At 45.7% G+C, this 26,383-nt stretch overlaps 1 protein-coding gene across 1 annotated transcript in view; it reads right to left on the reverse strand.

The window, feature by feature from the left end:
• Window positions 1-26,383, reverse strand: part of RAB11FIP4 (RAB11 family interacting protein 4) — a 295,826-nt gene that overhangs the window by 192,372 nt on the left and 77,071 nt on the right. Inside the window, exon 2 of the mRNA XM_075903842.2 lies at window positions 13,883-13,970. Within this exon, the coding sequence (XP_075759957.1) occupies window positions 13,883-13,970 (88 nt within the window). The remainder of the gene's footprint in view (window positions 1-13,882; window positions 13,971-26,383) is intronic.

The following is a 26,383-nucleotide window of genomic DNA, read 5'->3' on the forward strand; positions in this document are numbered from 1 at the left end:
GAGTAAGGGTTAGCCATTACCTGGGAGTAATCCCCCATCCTCGGCCCATCATGGAGGACAGGTTGCTGGATCCCAGCCCGCAAGCCCGAATCAGCTGGGCTGAAGCAGCCCCTGCCCATGGCATGCGGGTCATTCCACCCCGCTCCCATTTAATCCATTAACTGGTTAAACCAGTTAACTATTTAAATGGGATTTTACATCCCTAATTCAAACATTGCCCAGCTGATTAGCAGAGCGCCCACATCTAGGTTTTTTGTTTCTACTGGTGGTGCACGTTTGCACACTCCTTGGTGCACATAAAATATTTATTCTGCACATGGATGGGAAAAAAATCCACACATGGATGGGAAAGATTAGAGAGAACGTTGATTGCTATGTATTGCTGTTGGAGACAGCCAGAGAAACTCAGTGCAGCAAGGAGGCAAACTTCCTTGGAGCTAGCACTGTACACTCAGTGGCGGCCCATCAATACAGGCGACCTAGGTGGTCACCTAGGGCACCAAGATAAACTGCTGTTGAGGGCTTTGGAGGCGGGTCGCACATTTCGCCTAGGGCACCAGTTGCCAGCAGCTCGTCTCGGGCCGCTCCTGTGTACACTCTACAATCCCCATTGTAGAAAGCCTCACCTGGCCCCTCTCTCCAAAGTAATAACCCCCACCACCTATTATTAGCAACAATCCACCCGTCACACCCAGCAATCCCCACCCGAGCACCCAACATTCCTGTCTCCCCCTCCAGCACTAAATGTATTTTTATTGTAGATTCTGACTGGTGTGTAATTGAGAGGAGTCCTTTCATTGCTAAAGGTTAGTTTTAATTGTAGCTGTTAGCACCATACCTATCTGATTGTGTGCTCCTATTTATCCACTGTTTTATTCTTATTCACTTGTAATTTCACAAAGGCATAAACACCCCCCTGGCTTTGTGTTAGTGATTCTACAGGAGGAGTTTAATACTTTCATCCAGAACGAGTGTGAAAAAGCGCTCAGATAAGCTTTGTGGGAAAGTTCAAAGTGCTGTTTGATATAACCAATATTAATTAGAGTCTAACAACATAGTTTTAAGGTGCTGCACAGGGATCAATACATCCTTATTGATTGTGGACTGGCGTGAATTCATGTTGTGCCATTCACTTCAATACAGTAATTACTCGTTTAACACGTGCCCGCTGAACACATTTTCACAATAGTACGATTTTTTTTAGGGAACGTTATTCGAATAACACGACAGTCCCCGAAATAACACGAAAATAATCAAGTGGCGGACTACTTTGTGCGGTGGTATAAGTTGGTGAAAACAGTGGTAATACGCATGAGCGGATGAATACATGTGGTCACAGCGCTCCTCCGCTCACTCACGTGTTTATCTTTGTGTTTTAACAAACCGCAGCGACTTGTGTTGCTAGATATCTAATGTTGATGTTGACGACCCAGCATCAACAAAAAATTGACTTTGCTACCACCACCTGAAATGCAACCTCCACCTTTTCCATTATTTTTAATGGGAAAATTGACGCCGCATAGCATGTTTTCGCTTAGCACGGACATTTTCAGAAACGCATCTATAGTGTTAAATGAGGAATTCCTGTAGTGTAAAGGAGCTTTGCAATCTGCACCATTGGAGGATGCAGCCTTAGAATGAGGGGAATTGTATATTGGAGTAAAACAATACACACCAAAACAAGGACATTGAAAATTAAGGCTAAAGTGTGACTCTGTTGACTTCAATGGATTTACTCCTGATTTATACCAGGGTAAGTGCCTTTTTAATCCTCTCAGGCCACATCTATACTAGCAGGAAGATAGACGCTGTAGCGGTCAATCTTCCGGCATTCAATTTAGCTGGTCTAGTAAAGACCCCTAAAAAATCGAATGCTGCAGGAGCTCCCATCAACTGTGGTACTCCTCACAGTTGCTGTGGGAACAGTGCCAAAGCTCTGCTTACGGTATGTCAAGTCCAGCTATGTTATTTACATATCTGGAATGGCGTACCTTAAGCCAACCTGCTGGCGCCAGGTCTCTCTCTGGATAATTATGTATGTCCAACAGTTCTGTACAGCAAAGGCTGAATGATCAGCTGCAAACAGGCACTTTGAAGGAAAATAAACACTCTCACAAAGCAATTTCCTGCAAAAGCTCTAGGATAGCGATTTAACCCATCATGAGTCACGTAATTTTCACGGGCAATTAAGCAGTTTTAATACTATAGGAAATCAAATCCAGTTATTTAATTGGATGTAGCTGGTTCCTGATGCATATTGTAGGAGCAGTAGCTTTAAACTTATCTACCCTGGGATCTTTAATGGTATATTACACTCATGTATGTTTAGCAAAAATCTACTTGAGCCTTAAAATACTTTGAAGAGGAACTAACCCCAGTTCATTAAATAGGTAGAGTGTGGCTACGTCTAGATTGCACGCTTCTTTCAGAATAAGCTTTTCTGGAAGAGATCTTCCAGAAAAGCTTATTTTAAAAGAGAGTGTTCACACATGTCTTTTTCCAAAAAAGCTTTTTCGGAAAAAGCCTTCTTTCTCATAGAAAGAGGTTTACCGCCATCGGAAAAACCCCTCCATTCTTTCAACTTTTTGTCAAAAGAACGCAATTGCACTGTGGACGCAAGTACTGTTTTTCTGGAATAATGGCCGTTATTCCAGAAAAAAGCTGCATTGTAGCCATACCCTGTATCTTACTAGCTAAGGGATCAGTCCTTCCAAAAATGACTCAAGCAATCAGTTCCACTGAAGCCCAGCTCATGTGAGTAATAAGCAGTCGAAGAGCAAGGATTTGCTAGGCCAAACCTACCGTGTAAGTGGCCCAGCTAGTGCTAGTCTGGAAATAGTCATACCAAATTTGTAGTTTTTCTTTTTTGTTCTGTTGCAGTTCTTGTGCTCACATGGCTCAGTTTTGATCTCGGGGAGAAGGGCGTGAGCCACAGACATTGATTTTCAGCCGGTCACTGCACACATCTGTAAATCACTCTTCCATCTCTGTAATATACATCTCTCATTGTGTGGCAGGGGAAAGCTGTTTCATACTTCTCCCAGCTAATGGATTTGGAGCTAGATTTTTCAAAGTGCTTAAGAACCTAACTCCCAGGCACCTAAATACCTTTTAAGATCAAGGCCTAGGCACCTATCTGCATCATTAGGCACTTAGCACCCTTTACATATTTTGCACTTGGTCCTTTAACCCACGTGGTAGTAACCTGTATTGAAGGGATGATGATTCAGGTCCTTCTATCAGCTGGTGGGGATCACTACACCTGCACAGCTGTACATTCTGTTACATACCCATTGGGTGCGTCTAGACTGGCAAGATTTTGTGCAAAAAGCGGCCACTTTTGCGCAAAAACTTGCCAGCTGTCTACACTGACCGCTTGAATTTGCGCAAGAGCACTGACGTTCTAATGTAAGAATTCAGTGCTTCTTGCGCAAATACTTTGATGCTCCCGCTCAGAGATAAGCCTTCTTGCGCAAGAATACTTGCACAAGAGAGCCAGTGTAGACAGGCACCTTAATTTTTTGCGCAAGAAAGCCCAATGGCTAAAATGGCCATCGGAGCTTTCTTGCGCAAAAGCGCGTCTATACTGGGCTCGGATGCTTTTGCGCTAAAGCACTTTTTACGCAAAAGTATCCGTGCCAATCTAGACGCTCTTTTGCGGAAATACTTTTAGCGGAAAAACTTTTCCGTTAAAAGTATTTCCGCAAAATCATGCCAGTCTAGATGCAGCCAATGAGTATATCTCCATAGTACTGCAAACTGTATCTAGCCCTATGTGTAAAATCTCACATTAAAAGGCAACTTCAAAGTGTCTTCAAGGGGACCACAGGCAGAATAAACGACTGCTCTAGCTGCAAAAAGGAGTTCGAATCTGGTTCTCAAAAATCAGTGTTTGTATATTAACATGATAATAGATGGTGTGGTGATGAAACTCTCAGGATATCTAACAGTGGTCAGTAACTCTCATAGGAAAGCAAAATACAGGACTATGTAGCACTTTAAAGACTAACAAGATGTTTTATTAGATGATGAGCTTTCGTGGGCCAGACCCACTTCCTCAGATCAAAAAAAAAAGAACACATATGAAAAGGACAAATCAAATTTCAGAACAAAAGGAGGATGCGGGGGTGGGGGGGGAAGGTAAATGTCTGTGAGCTAATGATATTAGAGGTGATAATTGGGGAAGCTATCTTTGTAATGGGTAAGATAACTAGAGTCTTTGTTAAGACCCCCGCGCAAAGTGTTGAATTTTAGCATGAATAACGGTTCAGAGGATTCCCTTTCAAGTGCAGTTTTAAAAGGCTTTTGAAGCAGGATGCAGGTAATTAAGTCGTTGAGACAATGTCCTTTCTGGTTGAAATGGCAAGAAACTGTTTTTTCCTTGTGATCCTGTCTAATATCTGTTTTGTGGGCATTGATCCTTTGGCGAAGTGTCCGCATCCCCCTTCTGTTCTGAAATTTGATTTGTCCTTTTCATATGTGTTCTTTTTTTTTTAATTGCATCCTTTGGTATATATGGTTGTGACTATTTTCTTCCACTATTTGATCTGAGGAAGTGGGTCTGGCCCACGAAAGATCATCATCTAATAAACCATCTTGTTATTCTTTAAAGTGCTGCATAGTCCTGTATTTTGCTTCAGCTACACCAGACTAACATGGCTACATTTCTATCTCATAAGAAAGGCCTTATACAGTAATTACTGTATAGTTGTTGATGCTGCTTGCAAGGTTTGAATAGCCTCTTGGAAGTCAGAATGCATTTCCCCCTACGACTTTCCTATTTAAAAATATGAATATATTTTCAGTGTTTCCCATGCAAGAGAATCTAAGACTGGGCTCGTTTCCTGTTCCTTTAATGTGATTTGAAGTCATGAAGCTACAGGGCCAGTAGGGGGAGCTCACCTTTTGTTTGGTGGCTTCTTTTTTTATAGCTCTAGAATTGTCAAAGAAAGAAGAGAGAACATGTGAAAACAACAGAAATAGAGGTACTTAAACAGAACAAACGGGTCAAATGTACTTACTCAGACCCTACTAACTGGACTAAGGGCTTCCTTGTGCCAACCTGTCTGAGCATAACACTTACAACCTTGACTAACTCACTGCTGTCGATATGACTTCTCAAGCCAGCCAGCACTACGATTGGCAGCAAGCGTTTGCAGGATCAGGCCTTTAATCCATACCGCCAAAATGATCGAGCATGGAGCCTGGAGCCCCACTAAAGTGAATGGGAATTCAGCCATTGATGTAACTGGAGTCAGCATTGCATTCCCAGTCTGCAAGAGGCCTGTTTGCACCACCCCAACGTCCGACTGGTGAACATTAACTGAATTGAGGGCACGAAGTGAGTAGCTGGGGCGTGCAGATACGCCAGGAGAGAAACTCTTTTTTATTTTCACGTTCCAGCAAAAATGCTTTTGGAGCATTTTATCTTGATGACATGCCAATCCCTGTTTGCAGCAGAGCCTAATTACACTAGGAAAGGGGCCCAACAGCAGGGTTACTGCTTACGTGCTGAAGCAAGACAGTTACTTGAGAACCCACTCCTGCAATGGAGAAAGAACAGAGGCTTTCCTTAGATGGATAGGATCCCCTCCAGCCGAGAGCTTCATCAGAAAGATGCACAACAGGTGTGTCTACACTGCAATAAAATACCAGTGACTGGCCAGCGTCAGTTGACTTGAGCTCATGGGGCTTGGGCTGAGGGGCTAGAATATTACAGTGTAGACATTTCAAATCCAGATTCCATAGCGTGAGCTCCCACTGCAGTTTTCTAGCTCCACATCCTAACCCTTAAGACCCCAACTCAGTAGCCACCAGCCAGCCACGCTATTTGTATTCCAGTGTACACAAACCCAATGAGACCAAACTCCTCCAATCCATTATCTTCCCCGTTACTGCTCCTTCGGCATGTCTGAATCCTCCCTCCCCAGGGAATCAGGAGCACATGGCCAATGTACTCCAGAAAGCAGATGGCTAGAGGCTTGAGAAAGCTTCAATTTGTTTCATCTTGCAATCTCAGCAACGGCTGCAGAGGTGTATGAATCAGAGGTCAAGGGTCATGTGGGATTTGGCCAGATCACAGGTTCTGGGAGAGGGGAAACTGTGGCAAAGGGTGAGGTGTTCCATCACAAAGAGCCAGGATATTTTTCATACACATGCAGAGAGGGCACTGCCTTAGTTTCAGAAGAGGTAGGGGCTGATATCAAATCCCAACGATCAAGGGTGTTTGGATCAAGAGTTTTGGTTCAGCCCTTTATGGACATAGGAATTACCTGCAAACTATAGATCCAGATTTCAAATATGCCAAAGTTTGGGAGTGTTTAGTTCTCACATTTTGGACCAGATCCCTACCTGGTTTTGAAGACCTCATCTGAGAGATTCAATCACATTTCCTAAACTTCATGGAACTCAATTTTTCTCTCTTAGGGCTGATTCGGGGCAGCTAGATGTGAATCCATAATTCCAGGGAACTCTGGTGTTTTAAGCCCAGATTCAAACACAAATTCAAGACACAGACAACTCCCAAAAGTTATCCTGCATCCCAGAGTATCAAGGGAACTATCCTAAGAGCTCAGCTCTGTGATGAGACATTTGAATTTGAAATCCCATAAATAAGAATTATGTCATAAAACTAGGACAGTACATTTTTGAATGTAAAGGTTTGGCTTCAAGCATTAAAATAATACACATTTATACTCAATTAGAGAAAAACTTCAGGATTTATCATAGCGTCTCATTTTGCTACATTAATCTGATTACTGTACACATTCCAGATAGGCTGAAGCATCAAGGGGACATATTAATAACTGGCTGCAACCTAGTTGGATTGATAGCTTTTGTTTGATAATGAGACCACTGCTATTCTTGGGACATGTTGCTCTGCTGAAAAATGAAAGATCAGAGCATGGTGGAGTCATTTCATTTTGGAAGGTCAGCATACAAGCTCTCAACTTTAATAACAGCAATTTGTTATAAGCAAAAAAAAAGTCTCAGCTGGCTGGAGACCAAAAAAATCTTCATCGGATGAGGCAAGTGATGGATCTTGTTCCTTATTAAGAGTTGCAATAAAATACATACATAATGGGAAGTCTGATGAGCTACAAATACTCTTTGAGTTGAGAAAAGTCTTTCAAGTATATATCCTTGGTACTGATTTCATAGCATTTGTTATAGTGACTTACATAATTCAGGAACATGTCGACGCTATTGATTGTTTTAATATATAACATGTGTGTGTGAATATATATACAGACATCCATAATTATAATTAAGTATCCAATCCACAAGATACTCCTAATGAATCCTCTGAAACCAATCGGACCCATGCTTTAGGCCCTAGTCTTGCAAACCACTTGCAGATGTGCCTATCTTTAAGCACACCCTTCTTTTTATTGTTATTTGTGTTACTGTAGTGCAGTGGTCACCAACGAGTAGATCAGGATCTACTGATAGATCTCAGAGCCTCTGACGGATGATCCTGACTGGTTTGGCCTAGAAGCTCTCAAGCGCTGGCACTTCAGTTGCTCCTCCACCTACTGTCATGCTGCTCCTGCCCTCTGCCTTAAAACTGCCCCTTGGGAGCCTCCTGCTTGCTGTGTAGGGTGTAGGAGGGAGAAGAGGGGAGCACTGATTTCAGGGTGTCTCTCCTCCCCCCCCCACTCCTGTACACTATCTCCACACAGAGAGAAGGGGATGGAGGGAGTGTGGCAATGCACATCTGTCACTCTCACACACTGTGTGTGTCTCTGTCTTTCTCACAAACAACAACTGTCCTTCACTCATCTCGTGCACCAACACATACGTGGGGGGTTGTTACATCTTTTACTGCTTGCAAAGTGGGTTGTTTTGGGGTTTTGACCGGTCTGTACATTTCATAATGTTCATTTCTCTTTTATGCTTAAATTTCATTCTTTGAGCAGTGAGTTCTAAAATGCCTAACCTGTTGTGGCGGGAGTAATTATCTGTGTTGTAATTGTGGCTCCTGGAAGTGGCTGACATGTCCCTGCAGCCCCTAGAGAGGCAGAGCAGAGGAGCTCCACATGCTGTCCTTCCCTGCAGACACCGCTCCTGCAGCTCTCATTGATCAGTATGGGGGAACCGAGGCCAGTAGAAGCTGTGGGCTCAGTGCCTGTAGATGAGGGGCAGCAGTTGGTGCCATGGAGCCATTGCTGTTCATGCCAGCTGCTTTCAGGAGTAGTGCAGGGCCAGGGCAGGAGTAAGCTGCCTTAACCCCACTGCTCCACTCCCCAGAAGCCATCTCAGTTAAGTGGTGCCCAGCCAGAGCCTGCTTCCTGAACCCCTGTCCTGGCCCTGAACCTCCTACACACGACCTTCTGCTCCGGATGTGAGCCCCCTGCACCCAAACTCCTTCCCAGAGCTTGCACCCTGAAACCCCTCCTGGACCCCAATCCCCCACTCTGGGCTAAGCCCGGAATCCTTCTCACACTCCACACTGCTTGGCCCAAGACCAGAGCCTGCACCCAACCTCCTACCCCAGCCTGGTGAAAGTGAGGGAGGATGGGGGATGGACTGAGCAGAGTGAGGCCTCAGAGAAGGGGCTGAGCAGGGGCAAGGCCTCAGAGAAGAGGCGGGAAGGAAGCGGGACCAGGGTATTTGGGTTTGAGGGAGATCTTACATTGCACTTAAATTGAAAAAGTGATCTTGTGGTTAACAAGGTTGGAGACCCCTGCTGTAGTGCCTAGGAGCGGTAGCCCTGGATCAGGACCACGTTGTGTTGCATGCGCTATATTCGATGGAAACGCTATGTTAAGCACATGTGCAGGATGGGGGTGGGGGGGTTAGACTGTAACTAGGGGTGTAAAATCCTATTTAATTAGTTAACAGTTAATAACACAAACAGTAAGCTTAACCAGTTAATCAATTAAATGAGGTGGACGGGGGCAGAGGGAGAGAGCAACTGGGCTGGAGTGGCTGCCCCTGCAGTGGTCGGAGGCTGCTGTAGCTGGGCTGGAGCACCGGTCAGAGGCTGCCCCAGGTGGGCAGCGCTCCAGCCCTCACCGGTTAACCATTAACATCCCTAACTTGTGTCTTACTCAACCCTCAAATAGAACCCAGGAATCCAGCCCACCAGAGCAACAACTGCGTCTCTTAGCTTCTTAGGGTACGTCTAGACTACAGGCTTTTGTCGACAGAGGCTTTGTCGACAGATACTGTCGACAAAGCCTCTGTTGACAAAGAATGTCTAGACTACACCCAGTTCTGTCGACAAAGCAAGCTGCTCTGTCAACAGAGAGTCTAGACGTTCTCTTTTGAAAAAGCACAGTGTGGATGCAAAAGCGCCTTTTGTCAACAGAACTCTGTCGACAAAAGGTGTTATTCGTCGTAGAATGAGGTTTACCGCTGTCGACAAAACTGCCATGTTCTGTCGACTTACAGTTGACAGAACGCAGCAGTGGTGTAGACGCAGGTATAGTTTTGTCGACAAAAGTGAACTTTTGTCGACAAAACTCTGTAGTCGAGACACACCCTTAGTGTGGTCACAGCAATATTTTGTACTAGCTTCCCTCATAGGTTTCCATACGTTTCAGTTGACAGAACCTTCCATCATGTAATATCACTGTGTAGGTGCCTCCTCTCGGGATGTTAAAAACCGTGTATTTGTGTAAATGTGTAACCGCTGAAATTTTTTTTAGTGGTAACACGTTTACACGCAGGGGGTCAGGCAGGAATAGGTGATACAGAGGCAGCAAGCACTCTGTGTGTGTGTGTGTGTGTGTGTGTAACCATTAGGATTAAGCAATGAGCCCAGGCTTATATAAACAAGTACATGCAACATCACTAGTCTCCTCAGACTTAATTAAGAGCATTTCCCCACTGCAATCTCTCCTCTTCACACCGCTGTCCTTTAACTCTCATTAAAACTGCGTCAGCACCACATTTTCACCTCCTAATGTCTTCATAATCATTGCACTGTAAGAGAATTTCCATAGGCACCTACTGACACTCACCGGCTGTGTTTAGACTGCATCCCTTTTCCGTAAAAGGGATGCAAATTAGACACATCGCAATTGCAAATGAAGTGGGGATTTAAATCCCCCCCGCTTCATTTGCATAAACATGGCTGCCGCTTTTTTCCGGCTAGGGGCCTTGCCGGAAAAAAGCGCCAGTCTAGACGGGGATCTTTCGGATAATAAAGCCTTTTCCGAAAGATCCCTTATTCCTTTTTTTAAGAGGAATAAGGGATCTTTCGGAAAAGGCTTTATTTTCCAAAAGATCCCCGTCTAGACTGGTGCTTTTTTCCGGCAAGGCCCCGAGCCGGAAAAAAGCGGCAGCCATGTTTATGCAAATGAAGTGAGGGGAATTTAAATCACCCGTTTCATTTGCAATTGTGATGTGTCTAATTTGCATCCCTTTTACGGAAAAGGGTTGCAGTCTAGACACAGCCACCTTATGTCGGGCCATGCCAGAACACTGGTGCTTCAGTAAGGACCAGTCAGGTGCACCGAGAAGCACCAGGTGGAAAGTTTTGTCCTAAGAACGTGGTTGGCTGATCAGCAGTGAAGCTGTTTCCTCTCTGATTTTTCTTTGCTCTTTGGCTAGTCTCAGCTAGCATTCGACTATAGACCAAGAGGTCCCTGGTTCAAATCCTAGCTTAATTTGTTTTCCTTGTAGAGAGGACTCTAGCTGTCCCTGGAAAGGACATGAGCTTGATCATTTGATTTCTTTCTAGTTACCAAGATCCCTGTCATATACATAATATAATTACCCTTATAGTACTTTCCATCCAAGGGCTCACAGTGCTTTATGAACATGAATTGACTAAATCAAGGATAGGGAAACTTCCTTGCATCAGGGGCTACTGACCCGCAGAAAAATCAGCCCCATATCAGAGGCAGCAGAGCCAGTAGCATGGGGTAGCAGTTGGCTCCCTGAGAGTGGGGCGGTATCCTGTGTGTAACTGTTCACAGACCTGGGCTTATTGGTTACCCATTTAAACGCCTATCCTATTACATCCCTGCTTCAATGGAGCTTTTCCTGGTGCGATGTGGACCATCTGTACAAATCTTTACAAGATCAGGTCCTTAATCACAGCAGACTAATAATGTTTCCTGTGATTAGGCCTTCTGAAATCAATTCTATTTGCTGGGCAAAGTACCCACTCATTGTCCATGAGGCTCTGGCTTGAAGTATTATAAAGTGTTCAACAGGAAGGCAGTATGGTGTAGTGGTTCAGTTGCAGGACTAGGGCTTGGGAGATCTGCGTTGTAGTCCCAGCTTGGCCACTGGCCTGCCAGATGATATTGAACAAGTTGCTTTCTGAGCCTCAGTTTTCCTATCTATAAAATAGAATTTTTTGCTCCTTTGTAAAATGCTTTGAGATCTATGGATGATAAGCATTAAATATTATTATTAATAATAATCTGCCACTAAGTTTAAATGCTAAGATCAATTAAGTGACCAAAGAACTAGATTCCAATGTTATTTCAGAGCTTAAAGAGCTAAGCAATTGTTAGTATTGGACATCTAGGGAATACTCCTGAATATTCAAACCAACAGCACTTGATTGGTTTTGTGAATTAAGCACTCCATTGACTTTCAAATCAGGGTAACCCTTCTGTTACATACAAAGGATGTGACGCTAGGTGGATTTTGAAATAAAGGGAACACTTTATGCAAAAATCCTGTTAGAGCATTTGTTTTTTTAATGGTGTGCTAAGGAAACAACCTTTCCCTTCAAGTTTCTATGGAATTACTGCACTTAGCATAGCCACTTTTCCTAGTCACCAGCCATATCTGCAATATATTTTTTTTATTATTGAAATGAAGGGCAGTAGCTATATTTTAGAGGGGCATGCATGAGGCTGTATGTTCTTCTAAATAAATGGAGAACTAATAAGCTAAAGCAAAAGCAATTCTCTTTTTTTTCCAGCAGGGACATTTTGTAAAGCTAGCTCTTGGTGAAGATGTGAGCTAGTGATCTCCACTGCAGATCAAAAATGCCAACCTCCCCATTGCTCAGGTGTATCATAGGCATAATAAAACAAGGCCCAGCTAGGCAACAGCACTTTGGTGATACCAAGGTGTGACGTAGTGGGGGTACTTGCTGGGCTGTGGTGACCTCTGCTGTCCGGAGCAAGACCTAGCAGGGAAAACCTCATTATGCAAAGGTGACTCAAAAACCTGTCTGACCTGCGGCCCCCCCATGGGGAGAAACAAAGGGAGGTGGAATGCTGCCCTGGCTGTGGGCAGGGCTGGAAGAGGGGGAGTTAGTTCCTGGCTGGAAGGCAGGGAAGAAGGAGCTGGGGAGGGGGGCTGGGACTCCCCTATCTCAAGGGGGGCACTGAGGCCTCTTAGCCCCAGTTCCTGTAACCAGATTACATCTGCGCTGCGCTGTGCTGGAGGAACAATAAACAACCTCCATTCTACTGGCTGGTGAAGTCTGTTCATGCCATTTCGGGGTGCAGGAGATGGGAAAACCCCGACGCGTCGTCACACAAGGATCCATACATGAAAGATAAAGGGCAAGCCAAGACAACAGACATTTTCCTCCTCTGCTGCATCCCTTCTGCACATTCCTAAATCAATAGAATTTTAAGAGGCCCCCACGACATGCAGCAGCGGGGATACCTCCAAAACAGGAAGAGGCCCACACCACAGGTGGCATTCCATGGCATCGGAGTGAGAGATCCAAAGATAAGACAGAATTTTAACAGAGATTCACAGCACAGCAAAGAGAAAAAATAAGTAAAATGTGATTGCTCCTTGTTTATGGGTTGCTCTGAACTCCCAAATGAGCTCATTTCAGCTATACAAACAAAACGTCAAAGCCAAACACCAGCTTTCTTCCCCCTCAACAAATCCATTTTTTTCTAAAACATGTTTCTTTTTTCATTATAGCAATGGGATGACTTGGAACCAAAAGGTGGCTGTGGAATTCAAAGTTCAACCTAAGAAATACCCATTTTTGCAGATTTCGAATTTGGGTAAGTTTTCTGTTCGTTTGTTAAAAATGTATATAAAAATGAAATCTTTGGCTCAGCACAAAACCACCCCAAACAGCATCAAACTTTCTGTAAAATTTCATAGAAAACTGGCCACTGCTTCGGTGAAGTGCTAAAAGGTTTTAACTAAATTCTCCACAGCTCTTTTGCCTGGAAAAACTATCCATGGATTATAGAGAATGCAAATATAAAGATATAGTTGAAAACATGTCTCTTACACTGGATTAAGCCAGTGCAGCCTGAAGTGACATGGAAAATTCCCAGTGACCTTGATAAACTGATGCTTTTCAGGTATAGTCAAAGTTTTACATTTGTGAATTCATGTTTACACAAAGCCGCTTATCTGGTGGCTTGTCTAAATATGCAGGTGGTTTAAAGAAATATGGTCCCAATCTTTCGAAGACTCATGGATTTGCTTAATCTGATGTGAGCTGCCTGGTTGACTTTTATGGGACTAGTCAGATGCTTTAAATTAAGCATGTGCATACTTCTTTGAAGTATCACAGTCTTATTGACTATATGTCAGTGTTACAGAAGAGCAAAGTACAATTCACCAGCATCTATCCTAGGCTATGGCTACACAGCAGCATTATTTCGGAATAATGGATGTTATTCTGAAATAACAAAAAGCGCATCTACACTACAAGCTGTTATTTCGAAATAATGGTAAGCTGGAGGACTTCTTAGACTGACTCTTGTAACCCTAATTTCACAAGGAATAAGGGAAGTTGAAGAAAGAGTGTTCTTCCTTCAACGTCCTGCTGTGTAGACAGTGTCAAAAGCCGAATTAAGCTATTTCAACTTCAGCTACCCAATTGATGTGTAGACGTACCCACAGTGAGTATCAAATCTTCTGATGCCCTGTGCCATAACAAAACTTTCTTGAGTTAAACTGGGTATTTTATAGAAACTGCAGTTACCTTTGATAGCAAAAACTCCATGACAGAAATCCTTGAAGTTGATTCTTCCCAAGTCATTTGGATCCAAGTATTTAGCCAATTTTTCCACCTAGAAAAGAACATACAAAATTTACTATGTATTCCTTCTATCTTGGTCAAGCTCTTATGGAGAAAACAGTGGTTTAAAAAATATCTGCTGTATACATCTGAAATAAATAAAAGGTAAAACTCCTTATCTATGTAGATATAAAACCAAAACTTTGTAACTTTCCATAAATATAGGAAAGACGGTATATGGGAAAACCAAGAACTTTAAAAGTGAAAGAAGCTTAATATGACAGATTAATTTGTTTTAGCACAGTATTATTTTCTATAATCTCAGTTTCAAGGTTTAGCATTTCTGATGTAAGTTATCACCCATCAAAGGCATATTGCAGTAAGTCTGCGTTTATAATGAGGGGGGAAAGTTGAAGGATTTTTCAGGAGAGATTTGAGGAAGAAGAGGGAGGGAATTTGGTAAATCTACTTGGTAGCTTGAAAGAAAGCACATAACCAGGAGTGGGAAAAGAAAGCCAAGAAGCAGTTAAGCATGGGAGGAGGAAGAAAGAGAGCAAAGCAGGCTGTTGGAACAATACATATAATGGGGTGCTAAGAGTCATTGAACCAAACTATAAACCCTGTATGAACCAAACTATAAACCTTGCAACAAAGGCCAACGCAGTGTTGTGCAGTGCATAGGGCACTTGAGTAGAAATCTTCTATTCTATTCTATTAGCTCTGCCATTGACCAGCTTTGTGACTGTAGCTAAAGTCACTTCACTCTCTGTACCTGTTCATCCTTTGTCTGTCTTGTCTATTTAGATTGTAAACTCTATGGGTACGTCTACACTACATGCCTCTGTCGCCAGAGGCATGTAGATTTGTTTATTCAGCAAAGGTAAATGAAGCCACGATTTAAATGATCGCGGCTTCATTTACATTTACATGGCTGCCGCGCTGAGCCGACAAACAGCTGATCAGCTGTTTGTCGGCTCGCCGCTAGTCTGGACGTTCCCCCTGTCGACATCAAAGTCCTTTGTCGGCAGCCCTGGTAAACGTCATTCCACGAGGAATAACGGGGCTGCCGACAAAGGGCTTTGATGTCGACAGGGGGAACGTCCAGACTAGCGGCGAGCCGACAAACAGCTGATCAGCCATGTAAATGTAAATGAAGCCGCGATCATTTAAATCACGGCTTCATTTACCTTTGCCTACAACCCTAATCTACATGCCTCTGCCGACAGAGGCATGTAGTGTAGACACAGCCTATGGGGCAAGAGCTGTCCCTCACAATGGGCATGCACCGAGTGCCTACTGCAAGCGGAATGTGACTTTGGTCTGATCCTCAAGGTAATATGAATATGACTAATTATTGTATCAATATATACTACAGATTATGTTAAGATTGTAATAAGAATGTAAGGAGCAAAGAGGAGGCAATGAGAATGCAGGATAGTACAATACAGGCAGTCCCCGACTTACACGGATCTGACTTATGTCGGATCCGCACTTACGAACGGGGCTTTTCTCGCCCCGGAGCTCACGGGCGGCGGGTCGCCACCCGTGTCCTCCGGGGCGAGAAAAGCTTCTCCCGGTCTCCCTGGTCTACTGGGGGGGGGGTCCAGCAAAGCCGCTGGACCCCCCCAGCAGACCAGGGACACCAGAGCAAAGCCGCCGCCTGGGCGGCTTTGCTCGTTTGCCCGGGAGCAAAGCTGCCCAGGCGGCGGCTTTGCTCCCAGGCAAACGAGCAAAGCTGCCCAGGTGGCAGCTTTGCTTTGGTGTCCCTGGTCTGCTGGGGGGGTCCAGCGGCTTTGCTGGACCCCCCCAGCAGACCAGGGGGACAGGAGCAAAGCCTTGGAGCATGCCCGCAGCGGGACAGCCCAGGTGTGCTTGAGCTGTCCCCCCTGCGGGCGTGCTCCAAGGCTTTGCTCCCCGTCTCCCTGCAGACCAGGGAGATGGGGAGCAAAGCCGCGGAGCACGCCCACAGGGGGGCAGCTCAAGCGCGCCCGGGCTGTCCCGCTGCGGGCGTGCTCCGCGGCTTTGCTCTCCGTCTCCCTGGTCTGCAGGGAGCGCCGCTCCGAACCAACCCAGCAGCACCCCAGCTGCTCTGCCCCAGGCGTCCTGATTCAGCCGCTGCTGGTCAGTTTCAACAGCGGCTGAATCAGGACACCTGGGGCAGAGCAGCTGGGGTGCTGCTGGGTTGCTCCAGTAGCGCTGAGGAGCCGCGCTACTGGAGCAACCCAGCAGCACCCCAGCTGCTCTGCCCCAGGCGTCCCCAAGTCAGCCGCTGCTGAAACTGACCAGCGCTGACTACAGGAAGCCCGAGGCAGAGTTGCTCTGCCCCAGGCTTCCTGGAATCAGCCGCTGATCAGTTTCAGCAGCAGCTGACTTGGGGACGCCTGGGTTTCTTAAATTGAATCTGTATGTAAGTCAGAACTGGCATCCAGATTCAGCTGCGGTTGAACCTGATCAGTTTCAGCAGCGGCTGACGCCAGTTCCGAATTACATACAGATTCAACTTAAGAACAAACCTACAGTCCCTATCTTGTACGTAACCCGGGGACTGCCTGTATTCTGAAGGCTGGAGAGCAAGCTTAAACATGCCGGTTTGAACAGCAATGAAAGTCCAGCTGAAAATATATGCAGCAAATGAATCAATCTTGGTGACCCAGTTTCTCAAGTTGCTGATTTCCTACGTGCTAGCAAAACCCTACTGAAGGCTTAAAGGCCCTCTAGAAAGTGTACTAATGTCTGTGCACAAAACCTCCTCCCTTCTATTCTCTCCAGCCAGTACAGCCAGACCATGTTGTTTAGATGGGTGATGAGCCATGGCAAGATTCCCCATGTTAACGGAAGCCTGGCTGTGCTGCTAAACTCGCAGGGTCTCCGCATTTAAGCCCTTTGCTGGGGCGATTCAGTTTGCCAGTATCTCCTATATACAGAATGCAGTTTTCAAAATCATGATGCTGGGATGCTTATACCACATGCTGGCAGTTTCCCAGGACCTTTGGAATCGCATGTGGAAGAAGTAGCCTGTGGAAGCGTGTGTGGGGGGTAATGTTCTCATAACTCACACATCTAGCTGGGACCCAGACAGAGCAACCAGAGCCAAAACACCAGCTGAGAGCTTATTATTTCTCCACCCAGCATGCTTGTAACAAATGCTATGGGCCCCTCCAATAAGAACGTATTTAGAACAATGAAATCTAATTAAAGAGGTTAGATCAACAATAGGTAAAATATCGATGCATCACCTCTTTCTCCTCCCTAGAACTCAGTCTCATGTCCTGGCATGTGGTGCGTACTTCCAACAGGGCTGACGACTCAGCAGTGGTACATACTGCAGCGCCTAGGCCCTGGTTCAGCAAAGTGTGCAAGTGTGAAAATTGTGTAACTGTAAGCAGATGCCTAAGAACTTTGCTAAATCAGTAGAGCCCTGCACAGATACAAAATTTGTATCTGCGTCTGTATCCACAAAAGTGAGCCACAAATATCCACATCCAAAGATGCAGATACCCATTGGATATAAAGCAGATATACACAAATTTGCAGGGCTCTAAATACAAAACTTGTATCCGGATCCATACCTGCAAAAATGAGCTGTGGATATCCACATCCACGGATGTAGATACCCGCAGATTTAAAGTAGGTATCTACAGATTTGCAGAGCTCTAAGAATCAGACCCTAAAGAATGCTAAATTCCTTGAGTTGACAGATTAAGCTAAATGTTAGATAAATAGGTGAACAAGTTTTGGATTGTTTTAGATACATTTTAGTAAAAATGTAGTAACACTAGATGTGTTAGACCTGTTCTGCATACTGTATCTATACAAGTCATACATTCCCAGTTAATTGCATTTAAAGCAGCCCTGAAATTATATCATATACATAAACATCTTTTACGTGTATTATTTAAACTCTTTAGCCCCCTCCTCCCAAAAAACCCTTCTATTTATATCTGCTGGGTAATTGCTATAAGAATACTTAAGCATACATACAATGCTCAGTTGTCTAGTGCTTTACAAAGCATTATCCTCAATGAGGCACAGAGAGGTTAAGTGACTTGCACAGTTTGGCTGCTAATGTGTGGCAGAGTGGGGAACAAAAACCAGAACTTCTTGCCGACTTCTGAGGAAAAGGTAAATAAGGTATGATAGTGATGCATGCCACAGAATTGCTCATTACTGTATAAAATACTGACTTAATTGGGGAAAGATATTGTCCTCTGTGTTGGATGTGTTTGATACGGTCACATGGTCAAATGGATTAACCATGAATGAATCTGGGAAAACAGCCATGTGGATTTAAGAATCTATTCATGGTGCAAAATGCTTGGTGTTGAGTAGGGGAGAATGGAACAATTCGCTCTGGAGGTTAAAGCCTCCCATTCTCTTTCCTCTTTAAAAAAAAAATCACCATGCAGACCTGGCAGGAAAAGAGCTAGAGGATGAATTCTGCGGCATGTGATGAGTTTAGTGAGAAATCTTACAAAGTTCTCTGATTGTGAAAACCCCTGGAGGGCTGACAATGACGAGCTGTCAGTCTGATGGCAAAATGCAGCCTTTGGCCAGAACCATGGACAGCACACACCAAGGGAGTTGCTATTAGAGGACTTTCTGATAGTCTATCATGGGAGGCACAAGTAGTCTTGTGGTTACAGCTGCTCTCTGGGATTCATGACTCCTGGATGTGGAACCCAGTGGATAATCTCTGTGTAACCTCACTAACAGTTTCATGCCTCTGTTTAACCACCTGTAAAATGGGGATAAATAATAATAATCTCCTACCTCGCTGGGATATGTAGGGATTAACTGAGGTGTATGAATTGCTCTGAGATTACCAGATAAAAGGTGCTGTAGGAAAGCAAAGACAGCATGGTCTAGTGAGCAGGCTGCCTACTTAGTGCTGAGAAGAGATAGGTTCTATCCCAGCTCTGATTTCCTGTGTGAACTCATACAGAATAATATAAGCGGAAGGGACCTTAAGAGGTCATTGAGTCTGATCCCCTGCCTTCATGACAGGACCAAGCACTAGATCATCCCTAACAGGTCTCTGTCTAACCGGCTCTAAAATATCTCCAGTGAGATGGAGATTCCACAATCCCCCCGTCCCCAAGCAATTTATTCCAGTGTTTAACCAACCTGACAGGCAGAAAGCTTTTCCTAATGTCCAACCTAAACTTCCCTTGCTGCAGTTTAAGCCCATTGCTTCTTGTCCTATCTTCAGAGGCCAAGGAGAACAATTTTTTCTCCCTTCTCCTTGTAACACCCTGAGGGTTTGTCTACACTTCCACCCTAGTTCGAACTAGGGTGGTTAATGTAGGCAACTGAAGTTGCAAATGAAGCCCAGGATTTAAATTTCCCGGGCTTCATTTGCATCTTGCCGGACGCCGCCATTTTTAAATCCCCGGTAGTTCGGACTCCGTGCCCACGGCTACACACGGCACAGAGTAGGTAGTTCGGATTAGGCTCTCTACGAGGTGTACCGGTAGTTCAGAATAGAGAGCCTAATCCAAACTACCTACTCCGTGCTGCGTGTAGCCGCGGGCACGGAGTCCGAACTACCGGGGATTTAAAAGTGGCGGCGCCCGGCAAGATGCAAATGAAGCCCGGGAAATTTAAATCCCAGGCTTCATTTGAAACTTCGGTTGCCTACATTAACCATCCTAGTTCGAACTAGGGTGGTAGTTTAGACATACTCTTAAATACTTGAAAACCACTATCATGTCCCCTCTCAGTCTTCTCTTTTATAAACTAAACAAGCCCAATTCTTTCAGCCTTCCCCCATAACTCATGTTTTCTAGGCCTATAATCATTTTTGCTGCTCTTCTCTGGACCTTCTCCAATTTCTTCACATCTTTCTTGAAATGTGGTGCCCAGAACTGGGCACAATACTCCAATTGAGGCCTAATCAGCGCAGAGAGGAAGAATAACTTCTCGTGTTGTGCTCACAACACTCCTATTAATGCATCCCAGAATCATGTCTGCTTTTTTTGCAACAGTGTCACACTGTTGACTCATGTTTAACTTGTCCACTATGACCCTCAAATCCCTTTCAGCAGGTCTCCTTCCTAAACAATCACTTGCCATTCTATATGTGTGAAACTGATTGTTCCTTCCTAAGTGGAGTACTTTGCATTTGTCCTTATTAAACTTCACTCTGTTTACCTCAGCCCATTTTTCCAGTTTGTCCAGATCATTTTGAATTTTGACCTTATCCTCCAAAGCACTTGCAACTCCTCCCAACTTGGTATCATCTGCAAACTTAATAATCGTATTCTCTATGCCAATATCTAAATCATTGATGAAGATATTGAATAGAACTGGTCCCAAAACAGACACTTGCGGAACCCCACTTGTTATGCCTTTCCAGCATGATTGCGAGCCATTAAACTACTCTCTCAGAACAGTTATCCAGCCAGTTAGGCACCCACCTTATAGTAGCACCATTTAGTTTGCATTTCCCTAGTTTATTGATAAGAAGGTCATGTGAGACCATGTCAAATGCCTTACTAAAGTCTAGGTATACCACGTCCACCGCTTCTCCCCTATCCACAAGGCTTGATATCCTATGAAAGAAAGCTATCAGATTGGTTTGACATGATTTGTTCTTTACAAATCCATGCTGACTGTTACCTATCCCCTTATTATCTTCCAGATGTTTGTAGCTGGATTCCTTAATTATTTGCTCCATTATCTTCCCTGGCACAGAAGTTAAACTGACTGGTCTGTTTCCTCGGTTGTTCTTATTTCCCTTTTTTACTCTCCCTCTACTTTAGTTTCCCTGTAAAAGCAAAATAGTAATGAGACTTACATGCTTAGAGATGAAGGGATGGAAAACACAGTCTAAGACAGTGGTCCCCAACCTTTTGGGGCTGCCGGGCTCCTGGGGGCGGGGTTGCTTATACGCCGGGCACCCGAGGGCGGGGCCGCACACGCGCCTGGGGGCAAGGCCACCCATATGCTGCGTGCACGGAGTGGGCGCCACCCATGCACCGCACTCCCGGGGCTGGCGCCGCAACTGGCTGCACGCCCGGGGTGGGGCCACCCATGCACTGCATGCCCGGAGCTGGCACCTGTGCCATGTGCCCAGGAGCTGGCAGTGCCCATGCGCCACGTGCCCGGTGGCGGGGTCGCCCATGTGCTGCGCTCTCGGGGCCAGTGCCACCCCTATGCCGTGCACCCGGGGCCAGCGCCGCCCATACGCTGCAAGCCTGGGGCTGGCACAGCCCCCGCGCCGCTCACCCGGGGGTGGGGTCACCTAACCACCACGCGCCCGGGGCCGGCATTGACCATGTGCTGCACGCCCAGGTGCCGCCAATGCACCCAGGGGCTGGCTCCTCCCATGCGCCGTGCGCCTGGGGGCAGGGCCAGCCCTGATCACTTGGCGGGCGCCATGGCGCCTACGGGCACCGCGTTGGGGACCACTGGTCTAAGAGCTACACAGCATTGAGAAAGCAAATAATTAAACAAAGAGCAACATGGTGAAAACAAAGTCAAAATGAATGCTACTTTCAAACAAGGCCCAGCAGGAAACTCCACAGAACCCAGATAAAGGCCTCGGAAGTAAACTTTCTGATGCCCTAATTTCTCTGCATTCTGATTATGTCTGCTAGTGCATTATGGGGGACAGAGTCACCAATGCAGTAACTCCCCAGCGTGTGTGGGATAGCTGTAAATGGAGCTGGAAAACAGGCAGCGTTCCTTCCAAATCGCTGCTTGAGTGGTTTTAGGCAAGTCCCTGATGTGCGACTTTGATCTCTCTTCAGACGCAGATTTCAGGTATCATCCATTCCCACCTGGAATCTCTCTCATCGTGTTTTATTCTGGACTGTTGAAAGACACAACTTACGTTGTACATTCTAAGGACTCCGGGACCTCCTCCTCCCCGAGCTGCTGGTTTATACATACCCAGCTGCTCAGATTATATATTCATCCAAGTCAAAGAACAAATCCCATGTGGCTATCCGAGGATGTTCAGTGGCACTCATCAAGGATGGGCGGCTAACATGTAGTTGTTCATGGAAATCACGCATCACACGTGCAAGAAATACAGCTCTTGGTGCATGAGGCGCATATTTTGTCTAACCTCCTATTGCTACTTAATCCCAAGGTGGCATTCTGTCCCTCTGTAATTGGCATCACTCTCACACATCTCTGATCTAACAAGCTTGTCACAGATCAGCTTGTCGAAGGGAGCCGCATGCATTATGCTGACATAAATCAGATCGGATTTACTACTCAATGGCATGAAGCTGCCTGATACGACGGAATGTTATGTCCCCAGACTGACATAATTTACATGCCTTCATCACAGCCAGCAAGGCTAAGCGTTATATATGAAAGGAAGAGGGGGTACCATGTCGAATGCAAGCAACAGAATTCCTTTACATTACCAAAAAGTCTCAGAGGCGTAGCTGTATTAGTCTGTAATTTTAAAAACAATGAGTAGTCCTGTGGCACCTTAGAGACTAACAAAAATATATATAGTATTGTGAACTTTAGTGGGTAAAACCCACTTCCTCAGATGAGCTGGAGTGGAAATAACAGAAACCAAGATATTTATAACAGGGAAAAAGAAAAAAAAGTACCCGGCAATTGTAGGACCGGTGATAATGAGGCTAATTAAACAAGCTGGAAGTGTCCCATTCTTAGCTTTTGATGTAAAAATGTAGTTGTTAGAGGCAGGGGAGACTGACAACATCCAGTTAATGTCTTTGTTCAAGTGGAGTAGCTAAGAATAGGGCACTGGCCTCAGTCAGCACAGCACAACTGCAATTCACTATTCCAATACCTACATACTCAGAACTCCCAAGTCATGTGAGCCTTTAAGAAAACAATCAAATATTGTGAGAGTCACAATAAAATCACTAGAGCCAGCAACACTGGAAGTCAATGTAGCTATGCTGATTTACACCAGCTAAGGATCTGGCCCTATACCCACAAAACATATGTCACCTTTCAACAGAAATACAGCCTTCATGAAGCAGGAGACTGGTTAGAATTCCTCCCTGAGACTTATTCAGTACAAACTACCATCAACAGAAGAAAACTGGGTCACTGTCAGAGAATGTCACAGACATTACAGAAAGCTAAAGCAAATGGAGCATCAAACCTATTCTTCAGGCCCCATTTCTGGATATATTTGAAGCAATGTTATCAGTCCCCACTACGCTACCAGGGGCATGGCATCAAGATTCTAAACAGATGTAACACTTCCTGTTCAATGGAGTAATGTAAATCGTCAACTGGATTGGATTCTCAAATGGTGTAAATCAGAACTGCGCCACTGACTTCAAAGGCGTGACACTGACATGCACCTTCTGACATCTGGTCCCTGGAGCATACCAGAGACGAGTATCTAGTCCGACATTAGGCTTTCAGATTATGGTGCATGGCTTTCCCTGACAAACCGCAAACCCTCAGCACTGCAATGTAAGTAAAGGCCATTTCTAAGGTTCCTAGGGTCAGTTAGGCAAATTCCACTTCCTTTTGGGTGTCTTGCTAAAAGGCAGGCAATTGTGTTCTTGGTTTAAACTTACTAATTCCTGCAACCAGCTGGCATGTTTGTGCCTGGTTTTTTTTAATTAATTATTATTATTATTAATAAACATCATCCTCATTGAATGAGGAGTAACGGTAGTTCGAACTAGGAAGCCTAGTTCGAACTACCTAGTTCGTGCCCCGTGTAGCCGCGCTGCACGGGGTTCGAACCAGCGGGGATTTAAAAATGGCGGCTCCCCGCTTATGCAAATGAAGCCCGGGAAAATCAAATCCCGGGCTTCATTTGCAAGTGCGGTATGCCTACATTACCCCGCTAGTTCGAACTAGCGGGGTAGTGTAGACATACCCTTAGGGTTTGTCTACACTACAGTTTTATTTCGAAATATCTTATTTCGAAATAGTTATTTTGAAATATCTTATTTCGAAATAACACGTCTACATACAAAATGCATTTCGAAATAGCATTTTGCTATTTTGAAATAGTGCGTCCACACTGAGTGGACTCTGAATCGCATTTAAGGCTGGCCAGAACCAGTTCTGGCAGGACACCAGGTCAGGACTTACTGTGTGGGGCTGCTGCCTGAGGCTATCTGAGGTCTGTGCTTAAAGGGACCCCCCGGGACAGCCAGTTCTCAGGTTTCCCTGCCTGCTTGTCTACCTCGATGAGAGAGCAAAGCCTTTTCTCTCTGCATGCTCTGGTTGCCCTCACTTGGGATTCCAGAGCTCTCTATATCATGGAGCCAGAGCTGCCCCTGGGCACTCCGGTGCTTCTCTTGGATGTGTTGCAGTGAGCCTGGCTGCACTTTCTGCAGGCTGCCATCCGGGAGGTCCATTGGGGGGCTGTCAGTATGCAGGAGGCCCTGTGGGAGAGCTTCCACCCTGAGGAGCACTAAGAGCCTCCCTGGTCTGCCCCACTGGGGGCTTGTGCCTCATTCCTCCCTTACGTCCTTCCACTTACCCCTCCCTAATCCCCCTTCCTGATGTCAAATAAAATACATGTATTTTCATGAACACAAACTCTCTTTATTTAACAAAATTGGGGGGGAAGGGAATGAAACTCTGGTGAGACTGGGGAAAGGAGGCAGGAGAGGGGAGAAGACAGGGCGGGAGAGGGGAGGGGGAAACCTGGGAGGAGGGAGCTGGAAGGGGGAAGCAAGGGAAAGAAGTGGGAGGGGAAGTTCAGGGCTCAGGGCTTGGGATCTCGCCAGACCAAGGATTGTCATGCAAACCTGCTCCTGGGTTCGCATGTGGCCTTTGGTGGCCAGGCTGGCAGCTATCCTGCCATAGACGGCCGCGTTCCTCCATCTAGTGTGGAGATAATGGAGATAATGGACATTGGGGGCATCCCCCCACAACCTGAATAAGGTCCATGATCTCCACCCTGGACCAGGAAGGTGCCTGCCTTCTCCGGGCCCTGGCAGGCTCTTGGGAGCTGGCAGACTGCTCCTGGGGAGCGGTGGTGGGCTGGCTGCCAGTGGCTTGCTGGCTCATGTTTTGGGGCCAATGGGTTGGGGCAGTGACTACTGAGTTGGGGCAGTGACTCTGGGCTGGAGGGAGAGAAGTGTTCTTGGTTGAGGCTGGAGTGACCACCAGGGCACCCTGGGAAGGCTGGAGACCCCCTATTTTGAAATAAGTGACTACACAGCACTTATTTCGAAATAGCTATTTCGAATTTGGCGTTATTCCTTGTAGAATGAGGTTTACCAAATTCGAAATAAGTCCTCCGCTATTTCGAATTTATGGCTTTGTAGATGCTCGGAAAGTTATTTCGACATAAGGGCTGTTATTTCGAAATAACTTTGCTGTGTAAACATGCCCTTATTTTACTGCTTTTTGTCTATGGAGGGATTTAGTTAAGGAGATTTCTCATACATTAAATCCATATGAAGGGCTGGTCTGTAAAGCCTGAACTAACAACAGTGACTTTTCATGGGAGTACTCATGTGAGTTTTCCCCACAGTTGTGAATAAAGGGGTGAGAATTGAGCCTTATTTATTCTGGGCTTTAGTCTCTTAAATGTTAAGGCAAGAAGCAACCACTGTGATCGTCTAGTCCAGGGGTCTCCAAACTACGGCCCGCGGGCCGGATGCGGCCCGCGAGGCCCTCTCATCCGGCCCGTGGAGACCTTTTTGTCTGGCCCCGCCTTCTTCCGCGTGCCGGCGAGATTATCCCTGAGGCGCTTGAGTCCGAGCATTGGTGTCAGCGGGAGAAACGGATTCGCAGGCGGCTGCGCGAGGCCCCAGCGCGCGCACGGGACAGCAGGTAGCCCAGGTCAGGGACGGCTCCGCGTGCCGCTTGGCCGGGCGGGCGAAAAAGGGGGGTCTCGAAGGCGGGCTCCGGATCAGACCCGGCGGCAGAGGATCGCGGGAGGCTGGACGGAGGGGAGGAAACCCGACGGTGGTTTCTCAGGGGCTAGGAGCGAGGGGCTACTTCTCCGGGGGCGGGGCTGAGGAGCTGGTGCCCATTGCAGGAGGCGGTCTGGTTGCTGTGGCACAGTGATAACGTGTCTGCTTTCAAACCAGCTTTTCCCATTAAAATACATGCCCCTTGTTCCATGAGGCTATGTTACAAATTGTCACCTCATTCCCTGCATGATAGGAGATCGATCACATCTCTTCAAGTGTGAGTGTCTTAGGCTGAACATATTGAACCACCCCCAATTTCAAACAGTGATTTCTAAAGCCAGAAATGTCTGCTATTTTGGCATCCAGGAAACAATTTCACCATTCATACTAATACAGGTGTTCATGTGTAGTGTATCAATGTGTTATTAAATAATAACTGAATAAAATAATATTAAATAAATAATTAAAAACAACATCCATTTTTTGATTGGTTTTTATTTGGACCTCAAGTGTGTAGTCGGCCCCCGAACTGCTGTTTGATAGTTAATGCGGCCCTCGGGCAGAAAAGTTTGGAGACCCCTGGTCTAGTCTGATCTCCTGAATAGCACAAGCTGGAAAACTATCCCAATTCCTG

The sequence above is a fragment of the Pelodiscus sinensis genome, chromosome 20, assembly GCF_052426305.1.
Source record: "Pelodiscus sinensis isolate ZL-2025 chromosome 20, ASM5242630v1, whole genome shotgun sequence".
In the NCBI taxonomy this organism is placed as follows: Eukaryota; Metazoa; Chordata; order Testudines; family Trionychidae; genus Pelodiscus; species Pelodiscus sinensis.